At 36.3% G+C, this 27,124-nt stretch overlaps 2 protein-coding genes across 3 annotated transcripts in view; both read right to left on the bottom strand.

Annotated features, from left to right (window-relative positions):
* The window catches only part of LOC116170678 (laminin subunit alpha-1-like), an 83,304-nt gene extending 70,277 nt beyond the window's left edge, over positions 1-13,027 (bottom strand). Inside the window, exon 1 of the mRNA XM_031487182.1 lies at positions 12,970-13,027. Coding sequence (XP_031343042.1) covers positions 12,970-13,021 — 52 coding nt within the window. The 5' untranslated portion in view covers positions 13,022-13,027. The remainder of the gene's footprint in view (positions 1-12,969) is intronic.
* Positions 13,028-23,474: 10,447 nt separating this feature from the next.
* On the bottom strand, positions 23,475-26,817 carry LOC116171443. Of its 2 annotated transcripts, XM_031488294.1 has the most exons (3): positions 26,546-26,817; positions 25,447-26,272; positions 23,475-23,611 (listed from the first exon to the last, which is right to left on the bottom strand). In XM_031488294.1, the coding sequence occupies exons 1-2, from the start codon at positions 26,793-26,795 to the stop codon at positions 25,449-25,451; spliced, it is 1,074 nt and encodes a 357-aa protein (XP_031344154.1). In that variant the 5' UTR covers positions 26,796-26,817; the 3' UTR covers positions 23,475-23,611; positions 25,447-25,448. The 2 variants fall into 2 exon arrangements, with proteins under 2 accessions (XP_031344154.1, XP_031344155.1); XM_031488295.1 differs by lacking the exon at positions 23,475-23,611 and having other exon boundaries at positions 24,903-26,272.
* Positions 26,818-27,124: the final 307 nt, after the last annotated feature.

Genomic DNA, 27,124 nt, shown 5'->3' with positions numbered 1-27,124 from the left:
TGGTGGTGACACAGTCAAGAAAGCTACCCACCAAATGATGAAAAGGATATTGACAAAAGAGCTCAGCTTGCTGTTTTTGGCTTTTGGCAAAAAAGGTAATAGATAACTAGCTTAATATTTTATTGAATGTTTCCTAATTTTTGCGTTATTTACAGAGGGCTTGCGTGTTTTATTGTCCAGCGATTCCGATCTTGAAATCGGTCGCTGCATAAGTTTTGCAGCTGGCCGTCAAGGTGGTCGAAAATCCAGGGTAAAACCTCAAAACGATACAGAGTGTTTAAGTATTAATCAAAGTTTTTACAATGTATTTTATAGACATAGATTTTGTATATACGTTTTCATATTAATTCATTCCTATCATGTAAGATTTTGAAAATCAATGTTTGTTAAGAGATCATTATACTTTATTGCAATTGCCATTCTTCATCAATCAAAATATTATTTTACATTTATTATAATTAGATATTAAGCAGCAGGTAACGCTGGCAAAGGTCATATTCATGCATTTATAATATTGATTGTGCACCGTTGTTACTGTTGCATTTGTGTAAGTGATTTTGGCGTATCAAAATGTATGTTTTTGCAACAAAATATAAGATCGGAAAGAAACATCGTTCAGTGTGGTGTACCGCAAGGGAATGCATTGGGTCCCATTCTATTTTTAATAATTATTAATCACTTATTTTCCTTTGATTAAGTTTACATTATTTGCTGATGATGCTTCATGACAGCTGTCTTTGGAGCTTGTTCATTAAAGCTGAACAATAATACAACATATTAGGCGCCGGATGAACTTCCATAAATTCAATTTTAATTTCATGAAGTGTTCTAATATTTTACTTAAAACACCGAAATAAACCGTCTCTGATTGTGTGTCATGGAAACGAAAATTCATGACAGAAAAGTAGGCATGAAAATGAAGGGGAATAATTGTAAACATGGGCCAATCATATTTACCAGAGAATAAAATTATATTCAGCCAATATTTCCAAAATGTACGTTATCGTAGTATACAGAAAGCAAACGTTTGTGATTATTTAATTATATGTGTCTCTGATATATTTGTTTCATGTTAAAACGGCGTTCCTCATTTGTCAGAGTGTAAGGATTATAAAAAAAGGATATCAGTACTTGTTTTAATAACTCAAATATTCCGGAAGAGAATATCATTAGGATAGACACTGATTGAGCTGATATTCGTCCAATTTGACCGTACGCCTTCACTCAGACAGATCTAAACGAAACTACAAAGAGAAGTAGTTAGAAATGCTTCATAAGGCACTGGTAAAAAACAAGGCACAAAATACATTCAAACGCTAACTAGTACCAGGGTAGACAGCGACGTTTCGATTTCCTATTTTTAAACTGTCAATGGCAATTAACTCCCTATTTAAACCGTAGGTATTATTATAAAAGCATTTAGCAATTCTACGGCGTTTTAAGATAAATATAGCGTTGGGCAAAGAAACTCCGTCTTGTTCTCGAGCCTTCCTTCTATGGTCACGCGTGCAGGCATATTACAAAGGCGACTTCTTGCCTTGCATCAAGATTTTGATAAAACGTTCCCATAAAAGGTAATCGGAAAGTAGAAGCATTGTTTCTAGCATGCCCGCCGATCTCATAAATAATATTTACGGGAGGGGAGGATCGCGTTTAATTTTCAATTCCGTAAAATTCCGGACAGGATGTGGATTTTTCGAAAAACTCACGTTTTCATTCGCGAATACGCAAACATCTGCCGTCTGAGATATTTATATACGCGCACACAAATAGGTTGTAGTCCGCTTTAGACAGAGGTGCAACAACTGTACCTGTAACTACTGTAATTTGTCCCGCTCCTTACTTTAAAAATTTATCATCGCAATACCCGGTTCATTATTTTAATCGAGAAGGGTTTCGTTTTTCGCACACAAATACGCTAATTAAAAAATTAAAATTAAATTTTAAAATTTTTAGGCTTATTTTGGAAAAATGTTTGTTTCGATACCCTCTAATTCCACATTTCTTTTTGGCAGACGATGTCGGAACTGAACTTTCTGATGAATTCTCTCTCCCAAAGCAGCGGGGATGTTGCTCTATATTTGGGAAACTGGACTTTCTGCTGTCACTTCAATGAAATCTAACTATCGGTATCAGCTTCAGATCAAGAGGGGATTTGAAACTGTGAGAACTTGGTCGAATCATCAAAGGAAGGAGAATCTCTGGATTCTGTGGAATTTGGAGAAAGAAATAGTGGCTTAGTTTGGGCCAGCCACCGTCGAAATGACCAAACTCTGATGGTGTCTGCAAATATTAATGCTAGAAATCGATTTCTTGCTTGTACGCGAGGTCCGTGAGGTTCCTTTTTTTTGCTGTCCCCCCAAATTATTCTACATTGTCATTCCGCATAAATATTCCGAACGGCATCTATCCAACTTTCCTTTCAGTATCATTAATTTCTTTTAGATATCCTCATTTCAAATGCTTTGACGCAGATTACATCACGAAACTTGAACCTTTTTGTTAAGGTACTGCGAGATAAACTATGATCCTCGAGATATAATCTCGTCTCCCATTTGTCAAGAGAAAATACTACTACCTAATATCTTCTTTGTGAACGAAACCAGTTATTTAATTATATTTTTACTGTTCACAGTCACAATAAAAAAGTGTTAGAAACGGATTTTCAGTTCTTTCATCAGACCCGCTTGCGCAACAATAAACGTTTAGGTTTTAGTTTATTCTCATCTCAAAGGGATAATTATAAATAGCCGTATTCCTCCCCATTTACATAGAAATGGAATAGAGTCCCATCGGCGGCGGCGGCGGTTGCATATAATATTTGATTCAAATGCACGACGGTATATACATCAATTTCGAAATAAGTACGCCCCCTAATAATTTGAATGGAGCTCTTGTGATTAATTGATTTAATTAATAAAGACAATGGAGTGGATTTAGTTACCTCTGCAAATAATTTCAACAAAGAGAAGATTAAGTTATTACGCCCCTGCTATTGCTTTATTTCGGTACGTTATGGAAATGAAATGTCTTATGTCGGTGGCTTTTCGCGCGCTTGGGTTTTATTCGAATGGAGGTCACAAATTAAAACGTAAACAAGGCGTAATTAATCTCTACGTTTCCATCTTATCGTACACCATAGAAAGGTTAACGGTCGCAATTACCTGGAGCTTAGGATTGACCAAAAACCTCCGGAATGCGTTACGCAAGATAGATTTTTCACATTTCATGGTAATGGGAGACGCTTTCAGTGAAAATTCGAAATCTCGCCTAATGTTGGATTATTAATTTTGATTTGCATTTTCATTGTTAAGGTGGGTAATTGATCGCACCTCGTTTGGATACTTTATATCTTAATCTTTATATATAAAATTCTCCTGTAACGGGTGTTTATAGCTGAACTCCACCTAAACGGGTGGAAGGATTTTGAGGAAATTTTTTTGTGTGTTCCCCGATCGAAAAGATTCAATTGGGCCCGATTGAAAAACTTTTTTTCTACGAAAGTGTAGAAACACGATTGTTTTTGTAGGTAAATTGATTGTGAAAACAGGTCTTTGAAACACTAGTGCGGCAATAGTATATTGAAAGACAAGTGTTACAATGCGACCTATTGTAATACGACGAATAGACGAAATAGTATGAAACACGCATGCCGAAACGGTCATTGAAAAACTCGTATAATAGGAACACTCGCTGGCGCTCGTGTTCCTACATTTATACTCGTTTTTCAATAATACCGTTTCTCCACTTGTATTTCAATGTACTATTTTTTCGTTGATATCACACTGCTATTTTCGCGTACCGTTACTATGTAGTGTACACATTTTTACATTCTGTACGCTGGGTTTCCGTTATCATCTATCCATCAATGTCGAACGAAGTCACAGAGGAAAATCTAGTTAACTTATAAAGACTTAAAGTCAACTCCTTTTATATAGTTTTTTCCTAACAAATAATATACACAGGGAACACTTAGACCATAAGAGGGAACAACAGACAAGTAAGTAAACAAAAATGAGGCAGTAGAAGGGACGTAAGAACCTTAGGAATCATAGGAACTCTAGCAATTATATCACTCTTAATTATCTTATGTACCTATACATGTTATAAATATTACGAATCATAAAAATCTTACGAATGGGAGTGTAATGAACCTTTCGGATTGTTCAGAAATTTTAGCAATATTGACACAGGAATCTCATTGACTTTAGAAATTTTTGGAATCTTGAAGACTTATATATCTAAGACTCGTTAGGAACCTGGCACAATGGACAAATTACTAATAAAAACACAGAAACGACTTGCCTCTAAAATTAACAGAAGACTCGATCGAAAAATGAATAGTTTTGAAAGATTATGAAAAATTACACAATTTTGATTATATTAAGAGCTACCAGAGTATGTTAAAGTTGGAAGAAATTTTTCGGTGGCAAAAAAGAGATTTGGCGGGCCTTTCCCGAAAGCAACTGTCACGGTAATTGTTCAAGTGCCAAGGTTTATATCAAGGCTCCTTAAGAACATTGAGAATGAATTTGAACTTCTTAATTGTTCTTAGGAATGTTACGGATCATAGGAATATTAAGAGATTAACTAACCTGGAGAAACAGAATTCACAGTTAATCTCGCAGTTAATAAACGATAGGAAGCACAACAATCCTAGAAATCGGGTAAATCTTAAGTTCCATTTTAGTAATATAACCTATTTATCAAATATAATCGAGTATCCGATAATCAAATTCAATTATTTTTATAAAAATTATGATTGGTAGTCGATTATAGCCGATGAATCGATTTTTTTGAGGATTCGTCAAAATTGCACCCAGTATCATTTCACTATTATACACTATTTTTGTGAAAAATATTGAATAACCTAAAAACTACGTGCCTTAGGCACAGGACACCCCTTATAAAAATTGAAGAGCACACAAAAGACTATCGAATAGAGAAATAAAATAGTGGTAGTTTCATTTGAATCGAAATAGTTGTTACTTTGATGCTTGGAAATGTTACTATTTTTTGTGAACACCCCGTATCATTAACTCCAACTTTCCCATTGACAAAAAATCAAAAAACGAATAGGTTTCCATGCAGAGGTTAAAAAATGACATCGAAACAACTAAAAATATACAGGATGTTCCATTTAAAAAAGTCAGTTGTCTACTGACATCGTAAAAATGGGCCACCCTATACATTCAAAAATAATTTCTGTAAATGCGCAACCATCTATGGTTAACATTTGCACAAAAGGTTTTTTGATTCAAGGTATAGGCTATCTATTGCAAAAAATTTCAAGATTCGTGGAGTTAAACACGGCAGAAATGGATGCAAATAGACGGACGGACGGACAAAACGCAAACAACAATTTTGAAGCGTTAACAATACAATTAATATAGCAATTAATGGAGACAAGCCTACAGGGCAGTGTGTATGAATTTAACGGAAAAGAAGGGGAAAATATTCCAGGGAGGGTTTCCGTCAGCGAATTAGTCAGCATTAAATTTTCTTTGGGGGTGCATTTTTTTGGAGTTCATTAATTCTACAAGAACAGCTCTCTGTCTCGGGTTTTTCCTGTAATGTATGTCAATATTGCCATTATAAATCAAAGTAGAGCCCAATTCGTTCCAGAAAATTCGCCTCCAAAAATTGGCCCTAGAAATAATTCTAGAAAGAATTCACCTAAGAAGCTTCTTTAAGGGCAAACATCCAGAGCGTAAGTAATTGTGTCAAATTTACCTCCATCGATTTTTCCATGGACAATTCCGGTTGAGAATATTCCAGTGGTGAATTATCGGAGGCGAGGGTGAGCTGACGTGCACTTACTATTCTTTTCGGACATTAATTTTTTTAAGTTTAAATTGAAGCTAATTAAATTTACTGTATGGGTGTGGATTATTGTCTAAATTAAATTAGTGTCCGAAAGAATGAATAGGAAAATAGGAAAAACTGGGCGTTTTAGGAAAATGACCTGTTGCGTTTATATGGCAACTTTTGGCTTAGTTTTTTTCGATTGCAAACTTAGATTTACACTACTCAGGTATTCCCTAACAACATATCAAAAATGCAGCTCCCTGCAATATTTTGCGACCATAAAGTACCAGGTCGCTCGCTTGTTACCGATGGACAGGGTGTTAAAATTTCAAGGTTTTTAAAAGATTTTTTATAGCACATGCAGTGCTTAAGATATTTTACATCATTGGCCATGTCAAAGGTAGTGAGAATTTACAGGGTGGCATTTTTTTCAGTGGTCATGTTCCATTTTCTACCCCTCAACTTTTTTTCGGTGCGCCACTAAAGATTGTAAAAGAAAAGCCTGCCAACAAAGAAGCGCCCTTTAAAAACTCGATCTTGGACTAACCCGATGGATAGAGGAGTGATGAGAGTGTGTAGTGTAAAAATATCATCCACCCCCAACCTGTCCCAAAAAACTAACCCCAACTGTGGGGTAGGGCTCTTACAGATCCGGAAGCGCCAGATGGCCCAAATTTTTATACTATATGCTCTTCCCCTGCCTAACAAAAAAACCGCAAGCGAATAAGGGAGTGACGAACTTTTTATTGTGGTCACGTTGGATTTTTTACCATTTTTCGGCCCTTCAAGGCACAAAATGACCCTGCAGCGAAAAATTGAAAGTTTTGAAAATGTCTCAGTTTCGCAGCAAACTAATAGAATTCAAAAATGAAAAATGAAAACTCATCTTAGGGCCCTAATCCAAAAAACACACTTCTTGAGATATTGACTTGCTTTTTTTGCGTTTTTTTTTCTCTACTAAGCTCCATGTTTGTGAAAATACGATTACAATATTTGGGGTCGTACGGAAAAGTAACTACCTTTGGGATTGGGCTGTTTAGAAAACAGAAGTTCCAAGTGGCCAAGCTCTCATCCTTCCTGTGCCCAGCAGCCTAGCAAACAAAAATGAGGGAGCTGTGAATTTTGGGAGCGTGTCTGATTTTTGGCCATTTTTCGGCTCTTAGGTGGCAATAATGGCCCCGCAACTCAAAATCGACTTCATTTTCGGATTCTACGCATCCGATTTTGTAAAAAGAACAATTTTTACCAATTCCCCAGTCATAGTCCGAGAATTTGCTTAGAAAAGCTCCATCTGATAGCAAATCGAGTGCTTACAATCCAAAAATGGCCACAGAATTATTCGTCTTCAGGCTTTTCCTTAGAGTTCTAGAAAGATGTAGTCCATATTTTGAAATAATCCTCCCCATTACTCATGTAACCTAATTAGTCACTAAAAATTAATCCTCAGTTAAATTCCCTCGTCACTCCAGGATCGAATCTTCTGAGGAAAAACATTCCAGGGGCATACTTACGTGGAGGCGAGTTTGCAGAGAAGATTTGACGGGGGGAGTTTTGCCACAGAAGTAAAAAAAACTTGTTGCATAAAATCTACACTTCCCTTGGGACTTGAGGCTAGGTCCTATCAAGAACGTATGTTCTTACGAGGGGAGAATTTTCCGGAAGCGAGTATTTTAGTGAAGATTAATTCGGCCGAACTTTTCTCTTATAGCTTTTTCGCTATGGAGACGACTTAATTATGAAAGCGGTTGTAAATGTTATTTCAGTTTCTTTTTTTAAATAATAAATGGGGCGATAATGGATAAACAACGTTTAGATTCAATCGTTCACATACCACTGCCCTCTCATGCCAAAGACACCTATGCCTATATTTACATGCAAACGCTATAAATACTCACTTCCTCACTTTCAGTTTTGTTTCAGAACGAAGCGAAACCTACGTATTTAAAACTAATGACCATAATTTGTTATTTCTCTTTGTTTACTCGCAAACAACGCTGCAAAAGCATGTTTTGGTAATGGTATATAAACATTTCCGCGTGTAGACGGAAATAGCCGGAACCCATTCAATGAGTCCGCCTAATTACCGTGCAGAAACCGAATATTCGCAATGGGAAAAATAGACGATTCGCATATTTGTAACACGAGAGACAGTTTACGATTTATGACTCGAAAAACGTACAAGAATTTAGACATTACACGTCGTTTCCGAGCTCATTAATATACATCTCAAGATCTCCTGAATATATTATGACGGCCGCTGAAAATTCCTTTGAGTCGTAACAAATTTTTTGACATCCAACGAACAAATTTAAATTGCCACAAATTGTGCGTTATTATGATGTGGGTGCGAAACTTACAACGGTCGAAAAAAAAAGGCTCCGGTATTCGTGATAAACAAATCAGCATCCTCATCGTGGTTTCTTTCTGTAGACTTACAACCACGTTACCTGAAACCAGAAAAAAAGGAAGTAACTTGCGGTTAAATGTTGTGGTAACCGTGTCGAATCAAGATTAATTTTATTATAAAGTCGCCGACTCTGTTTTGTGTGTGTTTTTTTAGGTAACGGTGCTCTTCTTTGTATTGTTTTGACTTGCCTTTCTAAATGGTAGGTAACAGTTATATTTATACCCTTTCCGAGTCACGAGGAAAATACAGTGCGTCACTTTTCCATAGACTGCAGGCTAAAGTTTAATTGAAATAAATTGTTACTTTGTAATAAACATTGAAATTGGAAAGATAATGGATAGACTTCATGAGTGAGAGAGAGTAATGGGCTTATCCTATAATTGACCGTCATGAAACGTTAAGAAACTCAATCCTACATGGTCCATAAACTGCACTTCCTTTATTGCAGGGGTATCATATTTGAAGAATCCGAAATTGGGACGTACATCCGCAGGAATCTTTTCTGATCTTAATGGAATCCTGGAGCAGAAGAACCAGATACATTTCTTCTAAGTAAATACAGAGTAGGAATCGCCACGTCCTATATACGTTCAGCCAATTCTTAAAACTTAGAAATAGGCTGGAAGTTTGAATGACGTGTATTTAAATTTAAAGTCAACACCCACAATTTTAAAATTTAGCGTTGAAAATTCGAGGGTGGCAAAGTGCACAAAAAAACAGGAAATTTTTTAATTAAAATTTGAAAGACATTCGTAGATTTAAATGTTGACTTGAAAGAGGGTTTTAACCAAGGCTGCCTTAATAACCCACCCAAGTTTGGAAGAAAGTCGAAATTTAAACTTGAAACTGAAGGATTTAAGGATTCCCAGGAAAGTACTTATTTTTCACTTCAAAACCAAAACTTTAATATTTATGGTTATGATTATTAAACTTGAAGGTTGATCAACGTTTATACTTATATTTGAATGGCTGCTGAAAGTTTAATTCAATAGTAAATATTGTGGGTTGAAAGCTGCACAAGGCGTGGTCCTGAAGCGAAATTCATTTAATATTTGAAATAAGGACACTGCCCAAAAAAATTGCCTTTAGAAGGCGTTTGTAGCTTAATTTCGAATTTGAAAGTCTGAATTTCAAAATGTAGGGACTCGCATGAAATTATACCTACTTTTAAGATGAAATTTGGATGCAAAGTATATTTAAATTTGATGTTTCAAAAACGTTCGCAGTGTTAGAATCAAAAATTTCAAAATTGATGACCGTGACCTCACAAAAGATATTTCGGGCCACGTTTTCAGTTGTCATTCTGTAACATGGGTTCGAATGGATTGTTGAAAATTTATTTTGGGTGCCAAAATTTCTAATTTTTAAATTTAAAATCGCCGGTTTGAAGGTAAACCAAAAACCCGAAAGTAAAAAATGCGAGGCCTTAAGACTGCAAAAACAACAGCTGCGCTTTTGAAACAAATCCCACAAATTTTAGATTGAACTTTTACCTCAGAAGCTGAAAATTGATTTTGAGTGCAAACTAAATTTAAAACACTTGAAGGATACAAAATGATCATAAAGCACTTGGAACGCGACTTTCAAAATACACAAGTCTAGCTTTAATAAGCAAGATTTTAAAATTGTAGGGTCGACGCGTGCATAAAAAAATATTGAAGCCATAAGAAGATATTCGTAGTGAGATACATATTTTTGAATTACCATGTATATAAAAATTTCAAAATCAAACGTTGCAGTGAATAGGTAACTTTCATTTGTTAATTCAAAATTTAAACGAGTACAGTCTGTTTTTTCGGTTTTTTCGAGGGGGGATTCAGAGCGTGTGCGCGCATTTAGAGATAGAAGGGGACACGAGAGGTCGCTTACGCAAGTAGCGCTTGGCGTATTTGCATGTGGCGTTTAAATTATTAACATTTAGTGGAAAATGTGCTAAATATTGTTCCACAAGTGCTTTCCCATAAACATCCACATTATCATTAGAATATTCACTTAAATTTTGTCTATTAGTTGAGATAAATCTTTTCAGATTGTCTGAAATTTTTCCTGAATTATTTCACAATTACGTCGGAACTTCAAAACTAAAATCTTAAAATTTATGGTTACGGTTCTGAAACAATTGATGGAACCCTTAATTTGAAATATGGAACTTGTAGACTACACAAAAAATAATATTAGGCAGACATTTTCCAACGTTGGAAGGCGTTTGTTCTTCCAATTTGAGACCCAAAATCTCAAAACGGCTACAAGAGATGATGACAGTTTTAAGCCGAAATCTTGATACAAAATATATTTTAATGTGAAGAGGTTCGTAGGTTCAAGTCTTGATTTAAAATCAAAAAATTTTAAAATTCGTCATCTAGATCGTAGAAGAGATACCCTTACGGTATTTCAAGCCGTGATGCTGAAACTTGAAGTTCAAGTCCTCTGATGGTAACTGCCAATCTTAACTTGATACTGTTTTTTTATTGTTCTGTAGTGTAGTCAATATTGCAGCGTTGTCGGGAAAGTTGGGAAAACAAGGATTTAAATTGAACATCGACATTTGAATTTTAAAATTTAGGTTGCACAAGAAATATTTTCAGGCTAACTAAAGATCCAGAATTGAAGATAGCAAAATCCACAATCAAATTGCAAGCTATGTTTCCAAAACAAAATTTCAAATGAAATTTGAAAGACATCCCTGCTCTAGATCTTAATTTGAAAGCCGACAGAATTCGAGGATTAAGCACGCTCAAAAACATTTCCGGTTGCTATTTTGTAACTTGAAGTTTGTCACACATTCGCAGATTGAGCGACTTATACCCAAACTTTCGTATTACGTTTCTAAGAAAGTCACAATTTAAGGCAAACATTTGAGCACTTGCAGGATGAAGGATACTCAAATAATGAGCAAGTTTAATTTTTAATAGCATATTGTAAATAAAGCGAAATGGCTTGACATTCATATCTGAAACCTTTAATTTGAAATTATGGAATATGAAGACTGTAGGGAGGTGTTCGCAACTTAAATTTAAATTTGAAAGCCTCCCTACACTTGACCCTTAAGGACAGTTATGTAAAAATGTGCATACCATCATTATGGGCCCCCCCATACGAAGCAGATTTTATATGAATCATTTTCTGATATCCCGTCTCCTGACATCTTTACTAAGCAAAAATGATTGCTTTAATACTATCGTATATAAACCGCTATTTATTTTCGTTTGTTCCGAATTCCATTGCTATAGTCGGACAAAAACAAAGTTTACCCCTTGTTAAATTAATAATTCTAATTAGTTCGCGATATTCGATAATTTTTGTGATACCTACGTTGTCTCGATTTTTTACTTTTATTTGTGTTTATATGTAATAATTCATTTATTGTCCACAGACAAAAATGTGGGTTACTATTTGAAACTATTTGTCAGATAAACTACTGACTTTATTTTCCGACTACTTTTTATAGTTATACCTATAGCATAAAATTTAGAAAATTCCGAAAACGTCAACATTTAATGAAATTTTAAGATGTCCAAAGGACAGTATCGTAATAGCTACCTACCTCGCGCTAGGAATTTAATAAAAAGGTTAAACTTCAGGTTTATTAAGACCCCGATAGTTTTAAATTTTAACTTAAAACATGTCGTAAAAAGACTGCACAAGAAACAGATACTTGGAAAGGAAATTTGTAGCTTGAGTAATTCATTGCCAACATGAATTTTTAATTGAAAGTTAATAGTTAAGCTCACGAGCTTTAATTTTCAATTCGACAGTGTTAGTTTAAAAATCTAGAGCATGAAGGCTGCGGTGGAACTAATTTTAATTAAAGAAACTTCAAACTTTTTTGGAAGACATAGCTTTAAATTTCAACTTGCAACCCTTAAGTTTAAAAGCCTTAAAGATTAATAGATAATTTGGAGTTTGAAAAATGCACAAAAATTTCCAGACGGGATTTTGATACAAAATTTTTTAGCTTGAAAGTCAAAATTTCATAGTTTTGAAGTTGATGGGTGAACCGAAATTTACACCGCAACTTGAAGTGGAACTTTGGAGATGTTCACTTTAAAGTCAAAAATTCTAAATCCAAAATTTGAAAGAAATTAATAAAATATTTCAAACCTCGATTCTGTAAAGAACGTTTATTATATTCTGCTCGCCAGAAGACATGGTCGGTCACAGAATACCTGATGCCCTACAATCGTATGTTTTTCATATTTCATGGAACGCATAATACATTGGGGTGGTTGGAGAAGGTATAAAAAATGATTAGAAACTTTCAATGTAAGGTAAATCTAAACTTAAAACTAAAAATTTAAAGAGAAGGAGGCTAGGAAGGAGGTTACATGACGTAGATACAAAAAGTTTGGAAAACGTGAATATAAAATGTTTTCATTTACCCTGAAAGGTAAGATGAACAAAAACAATTTCCCTTTCCCTTTAATCTCTTCTCTTCGACCCTAAAATTTCCTCAAGGGCTCAAGGCCTGTCTAACCCCAACCTCAAAACCGAAACGTAAAATGTGGTTCTCGATCACTCTTTCTATTAGGTTTTTAAATTGTCCCAAACAGAAGAAATTCTGAGTCAAATTTCGGTGATTTGGAAGTAAAAAGAATTCCATGATTCAATGCCTACTTTCCCTGAGCGTATACCCCTTGCTTTCTCGTTTACTTCAGAACAAATTATTGATTTATTTAATTGGGCTAATAATTATTTAAAACTTGAACATAACATTAAAGCAGGTTTTTTTTAAATAAAAGTGTCGCAGCACCTACCTTGCAATTCTGCAGCAACGTAACACCAAAACACAGTGAACCGGACATGCATTGACAATGGTCACGCAATGACTGATATGAATTATATTGTTATCACCGAAACTGGTCCGTTTACGCCGTCTCACATTTCCTTTTATCACATGTAAGTCGTCACCTGCTGATTAATCATAATTATTCTACTTTTATGAATTTCTACGATATTTTTCGTTTCAATTTGAATTAACACATCCATGCTCAGAGTACTTGCGAGCCCTCAAGTGTTTGTACCTAGACCCTTTGTGCTGGTCAAAAACGTATGCAAAGTTTGGAAAAGCCAAGTCTTTCATTTCCCAAAATTCATTTTTTGCACCCCCTTTTTGTCTAGTATTTTTTTCGGAACAGAAATTGGTAATTATCTTAATCATTATAATAGCTACAAAGTAAAACGAGCCTTCCATACCCAAATTCAGAAGTTGACTGGTCTGCCAATAAATGCCACTGATCGTAAATCAACACAATCGCGGTAATTACAGCATCCGATGAATTAATGCAACTTTGATCGATGTGCGATATTTCTTAAAGCATTAAATCAATTTCTTGCCTTTCGATACGGCATTACAATATAAAATCAATAGTTTATTTCCTCGCTATATTTCATAGGAAACATTTTTTTGCTCGCAATAAAAATATAAATCGACGACGTGTAATGCCTATACCAGTGATCGGTCGATGACATCGATTTTTGCATTATCGTGCAAAGTGTACGCCATAAAGAGATATCAATTCCTTACGAGGACGTATTTATGATGGCATGAGAACTGCAAGTCAAAGATTACAGGAATTTTTAGTTTTTTTCGCGCAGTTTTGCAAGGTTTATTTTTATGGCTAAGTAGTTCAAGTACGAGTTCCAAAAGAAGAGTTGTGCACGTTTGGAAACTTAGAAACATTCTTTATACCTGACGTACACGTACAGAACACTATAAAAGATCTAAAATGTCGAGTCTCTTTATTGTTTGACAGTGTTATATTTGTTTAAGCATTATTATTCAATAAATAGGAGGAATTTGCCTCATGATATTCTTTAGACTTTAAAGTATGTCCGCCCTGTAATATTGGCTCATAGAGTACATATCCTCATTTGCCTCAAGATGATGTTCGTCCGTGGAAATTAGCCCACGATATCATCCCCCAAAGAACATTGGCAATTCATCATTATCTTAAAATGTCCACCATTCCTCTTTAGAGTATGCATCGTCAAAAATTTACCCCGGAATATTAGTCCTCACAAGAAACAGAAAATATCCTTTATGAATCTTCAAAAATGTGGTAAATTCGACAATTTCAACTTAGATCACATTTTCATTTTGTCTTCTAATTGCGGTTTATAAGTATGTGGATATACGGGGTGTAGCACCTAAGATCTCTCGGATCATAACTCCTTTACCATAAAAGATACCGAAAAAAGTCTTAATGCAAAACTGTACACAATTACCTACCGCCGGCATGTTTCTAAAATATTTTTGATCACCAGTGGCGTGCTGTAACTTGCATTTTTTTAAATTGAATACCCCACATTTTATTACTGATTTAGAGAAGAGTACTTGAAAAGTACTTATTTTTTATGTAACATGTTATAATACCCGTAACTTTAACGGTCTCTCTGTTATAACCTTTTTTCTTCAAAATTTGACAGTTTTTCGGAATTTCTTTTGAGAGATACTAAGTCACGCAGGCGGCTAATTTTTGAATTGAGATAGTCTCAGAAGAGCACTTGAGAATCTTTAAAGAGAGTTTTGCAGAATTTTTAAAGAATGCTTAAGGATTTAACAATTATATTGGAAAAACTTTCCTGAGGGTCTTTAGAAACAATTCACTATTACAGCAGATTTTCTAATCATTTTTAAGGAAGAACCTTTAAATTATTCCAAGAGAATCCGGGATGACTCAGTAAGCATTTAGTAAGAAGCTCCAAAATTTTTTTATAATTTCTTTAGTCTTCGTAAAATCTTAAATTAGTACCTATCTCTGAAGGTCCTTGAAAGTGTTACTCTATAATTATATCATACATTTTTGAATAATTTCTCAAAAATGTTCATAAAACCTAACCTTTATAAGCATTAAGAAATTTAACTTTTTTATTTGCTTAACTTTTTATGCAGACCGGGGTTTAGACAACGTTGCCTTACCATCGAATTATCATTAAAATGCAACTATGGGACACTCCCTTTTAAAAACCCTCTAAAACTCCAAAAAGTATCCTAAGAATTTAGGAATATTTATTTATTTAATTTGGACTTTATCTTTAAGTGGGAGTTTCAGGGGTTTTTGCAAAAATTTTGGAACATTTTTGCAGATTTTCTGAGAGATATTGAAATATGGATAGAAACACGTAAAAAGAACCTCTGAGGAATCTCTTAAATATAGATTTTGAAGGATACTAAAACAATCTCTAAGGCTAACATCATAAGGTAGTTCAAAAGAAGACCCGAACAGTCTGAATAATATTTAAGGATCAAGAAACACCAGAGCATTTCTGACTAATTTTTAAAATTATACATACATATATTACATTTCAGGGCTTATGGAAGATCTGGAATATTTGAAAAACCTTCAAGAGTCTTAAAAATCGCCGAAGGATGTAGAAATCCTTCACATAGTCACGATTAATGAGCGATCGTCGAGAATTCTTTCGAATTTCTCTACTCCATGAGGCATTTGAATGATATGGTATCCGTTGAACCAGATTTACTGGAATTGGGTAGCTCACATGTCAGACTTTATGGGTAAAAGCCATGGAGTCTAGCAGTTACCCGCCTGGAATACTTGGCTTCGTCACTGAAAATAGTGACTACTGAGCTGCACCCAAACTTTCTTCATAATTCAAAATTCAACACCAAGGAGAGCACTTTTCGTTTCAAACTTAACTCAGATGCTCTAATTAACTCTAGATCATTTTTAGGACCCAGGAGTCACAAATAATTGGAAAACCGCGCTCTCGTTTTGAGTGTATTAATAAGAAAAAGTGTTTTCCCGAGAAATTTTGGTGTAGTCGATTTTTGGTAAAAAAGGAAGGTTGTACACTGCCTTTTTTTATGGCTCGAAAAGAAATTGTCTCAGATCCAAGGGAAAAAAATATTTTCTTATAGAATGTGGCCTGTAGAATCCATAATTTCAAACAGTTCCAAGATCGGACTACTAGATCTAAAGTTACAGCCCTTTGAATTTTTTGTCGAAATTGGTTTCTAGTCTATAACTTTTTTTTGAGAAGTCTAATCGAAAAAGTACGAATCGTTTTGGATTCTACGCACCAAAATTAATAAGAAAAAGTGTTTTCCCGAGAAATTTTGGTGTAGTCGATTTTTGGTAAAAAAGGAAGGTTGTACGCTGCTTTTTTTTGGCTCGAAAAACAATTGTCTCAGATCGAACGGAAAAAAATATTTTCTTATAGAATGTGGCCTGTAGAATCCATAATTTCAAACAGTTCCAAGATCGGGCTACTGGATCAAAAGTTACAGCCCTTTGAACTTTTTGTCGCAATTGGTTTCTAGTCTATAACTTTTTTTTGAGAAGTCTAATCGAAAAAGTACGAATCGTTTTGGATTCTACGCACCAAAATTAATAAGGAAAAGTGTTTTCCCGAGAAATTTTGGTGTAGTCGATTTTTGGCTCGAAAAAAAATTGTCTCAGATCGAACGGAAAAAAATATTTTCTTATAGAATGTGGCCTGTAGAATCCATAAAATAAAAGTTACATATAAGACGATAAAGGGATATTTTACCCAATGAGTGAAAGATTAATTTCTCCCATTTTGTATCCTGCTCCGCGTCCCATTTGAAATAAGAATGACATATGTCTTTAAAATGCTTCAGTTTATCTACCCTGGCGGTTAAAGTGATCACCTTTGTATGGTTGTAGGACAATTCGCACCCGAATAATTCGCTCTCGGACATTTCGCACCTGGACATTTCGCATCCGGACAATTCGCACGCAGACATTTCGCACCAAGGAAAATTCGCACCAAAGATATTTCGCACCCGGACGTTTATGTCCATGAACTTGGCAGGCCTACTACAGCAGACCATAGTTCTACTTACTCATATCGTTAGTGCTCCGTTAGTGCACGTTAGTGCCGCTGAAGAAATCGTTAGTGCATAAAAGGAAACTTACTATTTTTAAAAAATATTTGTGGGCCTGCTAACTTCATGCCAGCAGACCCATTTGAGAAAATCGATTCAATCTTTGCACTAGTTAAACTAGCAGCGTTAGTGCTCGTTAGGGCCGCCAATATAAACGTTAGTGCTCAAAGTGCAACAGCTCAAAACGTCGTAAAAAGGGGTCTGCTAACTTCATGCAGCTGACCCACATTTGTCAAATTGGCTCAGTCCTAATGCAAATTTGAAGCGGCTCGTTAGTGCTTCACATGCGAACGTTAGTGCTGCAAGGGATCCGCGTCAAAAAGGTACCAAACCACCTCAAAATTAAACTTGACTTATTGGGACCTGCCAACTTCACGCCAGTAGACCAACGAGTGAAATCCGTTTGATTTTCTACTTTAATCGACCGGTAAGTATTAGTGCTCGTTAGTGCCGCCAATATAAACGTTAGTGCTCAAAGTGTAACAGCTCAAAACGTTGTAAAAAGGGGTCTGCTAATTTCATGCAGCAGACGCACATTTGTCAATTTGGCCCTGTCCTAATGCGAATTTAAAGCGGCTCGTTAGTGCTTCACTTTCGAACGTTAGTGCTGCAAGAGATCCTCGCCAAAAAGGTACCAAACCACCTCAAAATTAAACGTGGCTTATTGGGACCTGCCAACTTCACGCCAGTAGACCAACGAGTGAAATCCGTTTGATTTTCTACTTTAATCGACCGGTAAGTATTAGTGCTCGTTAGTGCCGCCAATATAAACGTTAGTGCTCAAAGTGTACCAGCTCAAAACGTTTTAAAAAGGGTCTGCTAATTTCATGCAGCAGACGCACATTTGTCAAATTAGCCCTGTCCTAATGCGAATTTGAAGCGGCTCGTTTATGCTTCACATTCGAACGTTAGTGCTGTAAGGGATCCGCATCAAAAAGGTACCAAACAACCTCAAAATTAAACGTGGCTTATTGGGACCTGCCAATTTCACGCCGGTAGACCAACAAACGAAATCCGTTTAATTTTCTACTTTAATCGATCTATTAGTATTCGTGATCGTTAGCGTCGAAAAAAAAGCGTTAGTGCTCAAAGCGCAACAGCTCAAGATTGAAAATATGAGTTTGCTTTGTGAAAAACTATATAACGATTAAATTAGTGATGCCTTTATTAGCTCTGGTTTCAATTTTTATTTTCATATTTTGCATTTTATAATATGCGGTTCAAAACATTGGTATGATTTCTTTTTAATATACTGATGCTAGTACCTTACACTCAGCGCCGCCGCTAGGCTTTAGGAGGCCTAAGGCAAAATGCGCCGAAGAGGCCTATGCTAGGTAGAGTAGTTCTCGGGAAAATATGGTAAACACAGATGTGATAACATAAAGGTAAATTTGTGGATGTAAACTGAAATTATGCATAATGTTAGGTATGCGTATGTGTCATAACTCATAAGATGCCCGTTTTTCTATACCTATTGACTAGTGTAAAGCCATAGCTGCACAATGAGCACAAATAAACATTATTATTATAATTATAAAAGTTATATAATAGATAATAGTGTTGTTAGTTATTAGTATTAGTCATTCATATCATCACAACTTCACGTTGCCATGTAAGAGGGTGTCTATTAGGTAATAAAAATAGGATAGTAAGAACGTTACTAAGCGCTTATTACAAATTAGGTACAAACAAGTAGGTAAAGTTAAAAGTACATGTTCTGGTACCTGGTCTCAATTACTTTTATAATTATTCCTAGCGCACACTTTCGTAGTAAAAGCATTTTGTCATGAGTGTCTTTTTGTTAATAGTATAAAAAGAGGTAGCTGGGCATGAAATTTTTCATAGTTCCAAAATACATTTCGTTCATTCTCTTCTTTTTTTTGGATTGGAAACAAATTTTGCTAGTTGTTGTGTGGTCAGCAGAACCTATAAGTAATAGTTAATTTTTGAGATGCTTTGATAGTTTTTCGACACGGATCCATTCCATGCACTCACATTTACAAGTGAAGTCTTAACGAGCACTAACGAGGAGCTTCAGATTTGCATTAAGGCAGGACCACTTTAATAAATGTGGGCTTGCTGCATGAATTTAGCAAACCCATAATTTCACACTTGAGCTCTTGCGCTTTGAGCACTAACTTTTTTTTTGCGACGCTAACGATCACGAATACTAATAGATCGATTAAAGTAGAAAATTAAACGGATTTCGTTTGTTGGTCTACCGGCGTGAAATTGGCAGGTCCCAATAAGCCACGTTTAATTTTGAGGTTGTTTGGTACCTTTTTGATGCGGATCCCTTGCAGCACTAACGTTCGAATGTGAAGCATAAACGAGCCGCTTCAAATTCGCATTAGGACAGGGCCAATTTGACAAATGTGCGTCTACTGCATGAAATTAGCAGACCCTTTTTAAAACGTTTTGAGCTGTTACACTTTGAGCACTAACGTTTATATTGGCGGCACTAACGAGGACTAATACTTACCGGTCGATTAAAGTAGAAAATCAAACGGATTTCACTCGTTGGTCTACTGGCGTGAAGTTGGCAGGTCCCAATAAGTCAAGTTTAATTTTGAGGTGGTTTGGTACCTTTTTGACGCGGATCCCTTGCAGCACTAACGTTCGCATGTGAAGCACTAACGAGCACTAACGAGCCGCTTCAAATTTGCATTAGGACTGAGCCAATTTGACAAATGTGGGTCAGCTGCATGAAGTTAGCAGACCCCTTTTTACGACGTTTTGAGCTGTTGCACTTTGAGCACTAACGTTTATATTGGCGGCCCTAATGAGCACTAACGCTGCTAGTTTAACTAGTGCAAAGATTGAATCGATTTTCTCAAATGGGTCTGCTGGCATGAAGTTAGCAGGCCCACAAATATTTTTTAAAAATAGTAAGTTTCCTTTTATGCACTAACGATTTCTTCAGCGGCACTAACGTGCACTAACGGAGCACTAACGATATGAGTAAGTAGAACTATGGTCTGCTGTAATAGGCCTGCCAAGTTCATGGACATCGGACGTTTCGCTACCGGACAATTCGCACCCGGATAATTCGCACCGTAATAATTCGCACCAGAATTTCGCTCCCCTGAGATTTTGATGTCTGTCTGGACACTTTTGCACCCGCACACTTATCGTCAAGAGAGTTCACATTTCCCACCGCCTCGTACATTTTCGCACTCGAAAAATTGGCATCCCTATAATTCGCATAGAAATAATTCGGTCTCCAATTTTTCACTAGTTTTTAATAACTACAAAAATGTAGCTGCAAGTTAAGTTTCCTAGTTCTCTAACCTTCGATGTCGTCCATTTACAGGACACATAACGAAATACGTATAATAATAATTTCAAGTAAATTATACTCATATTTGAACGTAAAACAAATAGATTCTTGAGAGTTTCCGTAAAATTAAAGAGATAAGAACTGTAAAGTAACGAAAAAAGCAAAAAATGTTGATAAATATCGTGAAAAAAATTGGTCTTGCTATAAATTATATGGCTATTATTTAAATAATATACTGAAATTGTGAGGATCCATGACTCTCAATGGGGTGCTTAAGAAACTTCGGAGAAATAACACCAAAATCTACCCATTTTTTATTATAACAATTTTTATGGGGAGATTTTGGTGTTATTTCTCCGAAGCTAAATAATATACGGTGGTGCATTAGAAACGATACATAGCTATTTCTGTAAATTAAAATAATTTTCCAAAAACGCTTTGGCACGTCAAATTGATCATGGAAGGAAACAGTGTCTAAAATAAAACTTGCTCACTAATGTCTTTGTCTCGCATCGCTGACAGTGCAACCCATAAAATCTTAAATGATGCATCGTTGGTAAGGTCGCCCATCTCTGAATTCGGATTTGTAATTTTTTTGGTTTAGTTGTTTCATTTCCAGCGCATTCGACGTTGCAGGTACAATTTTTCTCTTTTTTATACCACTTGCAACTGCATAATTTTGACGCACGATCGCATTAGCTTCTATTACATAGTGATCGGCCCGACATCCTTCCAATGACATAAACAACAGCGCGCCCTCAACTTTTAAAATATTTCGAAAATATCAAATCTAAAAAATTATATTCTCACCAAATTCAGAGAAGGAAAGCCTTTCCAATGATGTCTTATCTTCCTTGTTGCGCAATTACCAATGCTAAGGGTGTTGCTTTAATACTAGATATGACATACAAAAATTAAAAAGGAAGTATATAGGTACTTAATAATTACAAACATTTAAAAGAAAAAATCATCAATATCGACCTGTTCCTAAAACGTTTCAAGATTTTTAAAAGCTTTACTGTTTTGATTATTAACAATATCTTAAAAAATTGCCAGAATTTTTCCATGTACCTCTTCAAACTATAAAATAAATAAGAGTAAGAAAATCAAAAAGAAACTTTTAAGTTCATTCACTACCATGGTTGTAGCAAAGATAACGCAAAAAATAAGCAGTTAGTGTAATTTTACTCAGTTACCAATAATCAACATATAGCCATATGTGATCAAAGAAACGTAAAACTGGTTCTAAGAAAACTGGAAACTTACCTCTTCTGAACACCACCACAACACTACCACCAGAAATGAAATTTTTTAAAATTAAAAAAAAAAGTATACACAAAATCAAAACCCGTGCTCAGATAAATTTTAAAATACCACTCTGTCAAACGTTCAAGAATGAAGATACTATACAGGCGTTAAAGTTCTAATTAGTTGTGGTCATACGTAGGTACTAAACCTGATTTTTCGGACCTAATTACTTTTACCTTGTAATAAACCCTATTCATCTTCCAGAAATAATAGAGTAGGATGTCATTACGATATTTCTCTTATTGTTTCTTTATGAAGTGCAATTTGTGTTATCGTGGTCTTTTCAAATTTACCTTTAATTATAAAATTATCTTAATTACTTATCCAAATTTAGTGCCATCTATGAAATGCGTTGTTCTATTGTCATTTATACGTACTCGCTTTGTCTAAAATAAGGTGCATTTTCCCCACCTACAAATTAAAAAAAAAAAATTTAATTCATTTCCTTTGTTACCCTTTTCAACTAAAGACCTAAAGAATAAATTTGTGTGTGTCTTCATTAAGAAATCATAAGATCAAACGAACTTACCCAAGTGATGTTCGATCTTGATTATATGAAGACCTCGTCGAAGTAAATAAGCACAATGTAGTACCTTCATTCCTGTGGGATACGTCACAATTTTAAAGCTCGCGTTTCTCTCCATGCTCCGCCCCGCACTGTATACCATGTAAGCTTCAGTTTCTTTAAAGTAGCTTGTCGCAACTCAACCGGGGCAAATTCCAGAGGGTGTGGTGGGACCTTATTTACTTCGACGAGGTCTTCATATAATCAAGATCGAACATCACTTGGGTAAGTTCGTTTGATCTTATGATTATATTCGACCTCGTCTCGTAAATAAGCACAATGTAGATGTTTAAAGACGTTGCGACAACCATGAACGTTTATTTACATAACGTTTACATATGTCTTAATTCTAAGGAATCGAAAGCAGATACTATCCTTAATCTCCTAACACTGTTTCAGCGAAAGATTTGTCCGAACATATAGGTCTATTGTACACCGTAGCAAACATATTGGAATTCTGGGACCACCCCGCCGATAACCGAATAGTATCAAGTTAAGCCCTTTCCTACTAGCAGCAGATGTTGCTGCATGTCTGGTACTATAGGCAGAAAATTTTGTAACGTCCACGCCACTTTTTTGCAAAATAATCTTAATCCATCTGCTAAGGGTTTGTGCAGTTGCCTTGTGGAACGGCTTTCTTGTTGATAAAATCAAAAACCTAACTGATCCCCTCCTAACTTCTGTTTTATTTATATATAGTAAAACGGTTCGAGCTACACAAATCTCCGGATCCAAATCTAAAAAAGGCAATCTTAATACCGGTTGTAATCTATTTCTGCCTGATGTTTTAATCCGACTCGGTATCGTGATAGTTAAGCCTTTGGTGTCCCTATAAATATTTGAAATTTCTATTAACGTTAAGGTTTGTAACCTTTGACCCGTTGCCAGCGCTAGCAAGGCTGTAAGTTTGTGCGTTAATGTATCAATACTTATTTCCGAATTTTTAAGTCCCCTTAAATAATCTAGGACGACTGCCGGATCCCAAATATTGTCGTACTTAGGTTTAGTCGGTCTAAGCATAAAAACACCCTTAAAGAACTTTTTTAACCTATAATCTTGACTCACTTGGGGTCCCCCTAATTGAGCAATTGCCGATCTATAAGTATTGAGCGAACCAAAAGAGGCACCTATATTAAATTGTTCGGTTAAGAATTCCAAAACGTTTGTTACTAAAACAACGAGGGGGTTAATACCTTTTCGCTGACAGAACTCGCACCAGCGTTTCAACCCCCCTCTATATTGTTTTACCGTTCCTTCTGATATCGATGCTACGCATATGTCCAGGCTCTCTTCTGGCACGTTCCTGCGACGTAGCGCTTCCCGTATAATTTCGCGCTCATTAACGACAAACTTCCTGCTAGCGGATGTCGGATTCTGCCAACAGAAAGTAAACTATCGTCAGGTGTCAATATTAGGGGTTCGCCTACTATCAAGGAAAGATAAACGGGGTACCATGGTTGGGTCGGCCAAACAGGGACCACCATAATGCAAACAGTACTATCCCGAATAATTTTTTCCAGAGTCTTTAGAATCAACGAAAATGGGGGGAATGCATAATAAAGGAAACCTTCCCATTTCAATGTAAAGGCATCCACCGCCATAGCACCCGGGTCTCTGAACCACGATACATAATTTTTACACTTGTTATTCAATCGACTGGCAAACAGATCGATTTGTGGTGCCCCGTGCTTTTTTATTAACCTGGAGAAGGCAGAGTCGGAGAGACTCCATTCAGTCTCGACGCTTAACCCTCTCGACTCTGCGTCAGCTTCCACGTTATCCTCGGACTTGATATACGAAGCGAACAAGAATAAGCCTCGCTTTTCACACCACTGCCAAATATTCCGTGTCAAACAATTTAATTTTGGAAATCTTACACTTCCCATCCGATTTATATATGATAACGCCGTGGTGTTATCTACTCTACATAGAATTGCACAATTTCGAAGTTTTGCCGCAAAACATTTAAGCGCAAAGAAAACAGCTAGCAACTCTAAAAGGTTTATATGATTTCTTTTTTCAGACTCTGACCAAAGGCCCCTAGCCCTAATTCCTCCACAGTAAGCTCCCCACCCCGTGGAAGACGCATCTGAAAAAACTTCTAGAGAATAATTTCTTCCCCCAATCTCATTCTCACTCTGAACTAAATTCATTTTCCACCAACGAATTTCCCCTTTTAATTTTTTCGGAATTTGCATAATTCCTCTATACGAACCTCCGTTCGCTTCGAGGGCCTTATATTTTTCCCTTTCCAACATCTTTGTATACAACATTCCATACTTAACTGCACGACAAGTGGCCACTAATTTGCCCGTAATCCTGCAAAATGATTTTATGGAACAGACTCTAGTATTTTCCATTTTTGACAATTCGGCTAATAATTTAACTAATTTTTCCTTTGGCAAGGACACCGTCATTTTTATGGAATCATAAACAAAGCCTAAGTAGGTGCACGTGTTACTAGGAACTAAAATACTTTTCTTACTGTTAATAACAAACCCTAATCGTTGTAAAATATATACGGTTTGACGTACGTTTGACAAACAATCGGTATATGAATTGCCAAGCAACAAAAAATCGTCTAAATATATGACCGAGACGTGACCCTGTGCTCGTAAGTATGCTACCACAGACAAAATTGTCTGTGATGCTACTACGGGTTTCATGACCTTCGTGAACAACATAGGCGCGCAATTCAACCCGAAAGATAAGCAGTTATATTCGTACAATATTCCACTAAAAGTGAAACGTAAGTACTTCCTGTCACTCTTATGAATGGGAATTAAATGATACGCGTCTTGCAAATCTAATTTAGCTAAAAAGCAACCAGCTGTAATTATATTATTAACAGTTTTATGGTCCTCTAATTTAAAATGGTCAGTTTTTACAAATTGATTAAAGTGTTTCAGATTCACAATTAATCTCCAGGTGCCATCCGGTTTAGGAGCCACAAACACATTTGAAACGAACTGATTTTTACATGCTTTAACAATCGAAATTGCACCTTTTTGTAGCAATTTCTGAATTGCCCTTGCAATTTCAGCTTTCTCGGACGCAGAGTATGTTGGCTCCACCGAAATGTACCTTTGAACTGGTGTTTTAGCGAAAGGTAAACGAAATCCTTTCAACCACGATAATAACACTTTATCATTTGTTAACTCTTTCCAGAAAGTTATGAAATGTCTTAATCGTCCTGCGGTTCTTCTTACCTCTAAAAGCGATGGTATTTCGTTTCCTTGTACAGATGGCGCCGATGTCCCTGAGGATCTCGATTCATCAGATTCATGCGTCTCCCCGTTCTTGACTGGCTGTTGCTGCTGGTGGGGACTTGCCGATGTCGTCCACCCTGCCCCTTCGCCTGACGATTTTGGGGTGGACCTTTGAAGTTTAACGCCGGTCTGTGAATTACTTTTTTAGGGAATGTCTTTACGGATTTCAGCTGGTTGGAAGAAATTTTCAAATTCTTTGCCGATTTTAAGTTTTCTTCCAAATTCTCGCCAAATAACCAAGAATCTATCGCGGTTTCAGCGACTGTATCCTTCCAATCCCTATTCAAATTCAAGGAAATTAATTCCTTTCGGGAAACACTTTCTCGATGATGCACATCCGCGAGTAAGCGTCCCGCATCACTTAATTGTTCGATGAGTGGCTTAAACTCATCCCCTTCCTTGTTGATTAACTGTGTAAGCGCTAAACCTATAGCTGCTAAACCAGAGCTTATCTGCGTTTGTAATTTTGCAAGGCGAAAATCTCGTTTCTCCACCGAATCCGTCACGGCGTGTTTTACTACCAGATTCAGCTTCGGTGCGTCCCAAAACCCCGCGTTTTCGGGAGAAGGGTATTTCTGAATTAATTCGACACATTTGTCCTCAGACAGCCCCCGCTTAAAAATATTAATCCATCTTTCAGTAACTTCTTGCTGAATAGGTGGACCTTTAACACTATCGGATTGCGAATCATTTCCGAGTATAGATAGCACATCCTGGTTCAAGGTTGATGGTGGCGCCGGTACTTCCTCTACGTCGTCGCCTTCCACTACACAGAAAAAAAAAAAAGGTGGATAATAAGACCCGTTCATCACAATCTGGGACTAAAACGTCCCATGATTCAATTACTGTTATCACAAGCAGTATAGCGTGATTCCCCTCAAGATTGTCATCACCAACAACCTGGTGCTATCCCAAGCAACCGTTGAGGTCGGGGAACATGACTATTATCACAAATAGTCGGCCGCTATCACAAGCAGCCCTACGAGCGGTGAGTGAGAATCACTTAACGCTACAAGATAGCCCCCTTGGATATAGTTACCTTGATTTAAGTCATCTTCGGAGAAAGCACTGCGTGCACTCGCATCGGAATCCGAGTCTAAAGTAACGCGTTTTTGGGGTGTTGGATAATCCCCAGAACTGGAATCGGAAGAGGGCAACCGCTTTCTTTTCTTAAAGCTTTTGCGTTCGAAAGCATCCATCCGACGCTCTAGCCTACGCAGAAGAGTAAGTGTTTCGTCCTTATACTTTCCGGGCGACCGCGAACGCTTAGAATGTTTCGATGTCGACATAATAACAATCGCGACGTAACCGTACCACACAAAAAAGAAGACTGGAGCTTACATGGTATACAGTGCGGGGCGGAGCATGGAGAGAAACGCGAGCTTTAAAATTGTGACGTATCCCACAGGAATGAAGGTACTACATTGTGCTTATTTACGAGACGAGGTCGAATATAATCTATGTAAGGGAGCGTTAAATTACTCTTTTCTATTTTCATCTTGATCTTATAATGTAGATATTTTTAACTTTAGACTTATCACTTTGTTTGTGTACGGTATTATATGTTGATTCTGTTTTAATATTAAGAGCGTCTCAAAAGTAGCGAATATTACACATA

This window comes from Photinus pyralis, unplaced genomic scaffold (assembly GCF_008802855.1).
Source record: "Photinus pyralis isolate 1611_PpyrPB1 unplaced genomic scaffold, Ppyr1.3 Ppyr1.4_LG5, whole genome shotgun sequence".
NCBI lineage: Eukaryota > Metazoa > Arthropoda > Insecta > Coleoptera > Lampyridae > Photinus > Photinus pyralis.
Note: the sequence above shows the minus strand (reverse complement) of the source record. Positions and strands in the feature narration are given on the sequence as shown.

Coding starts and splice junctions, on each gene's coding strand:
- LOC116171443 (XM_031488294.1), bottom strand. CDS start 26,795: ATGTCGACATCGAAACATTCTAAGCGTTCGCGGTCGCCCGGAAAGTAT. Junction 26,273..26,545: donor CGAAGATGACTTAAATCAAG/GTAACTATATCC, acceptor TTTTCTGTGTAG/TGGAAGGCGACGACGTAGAG.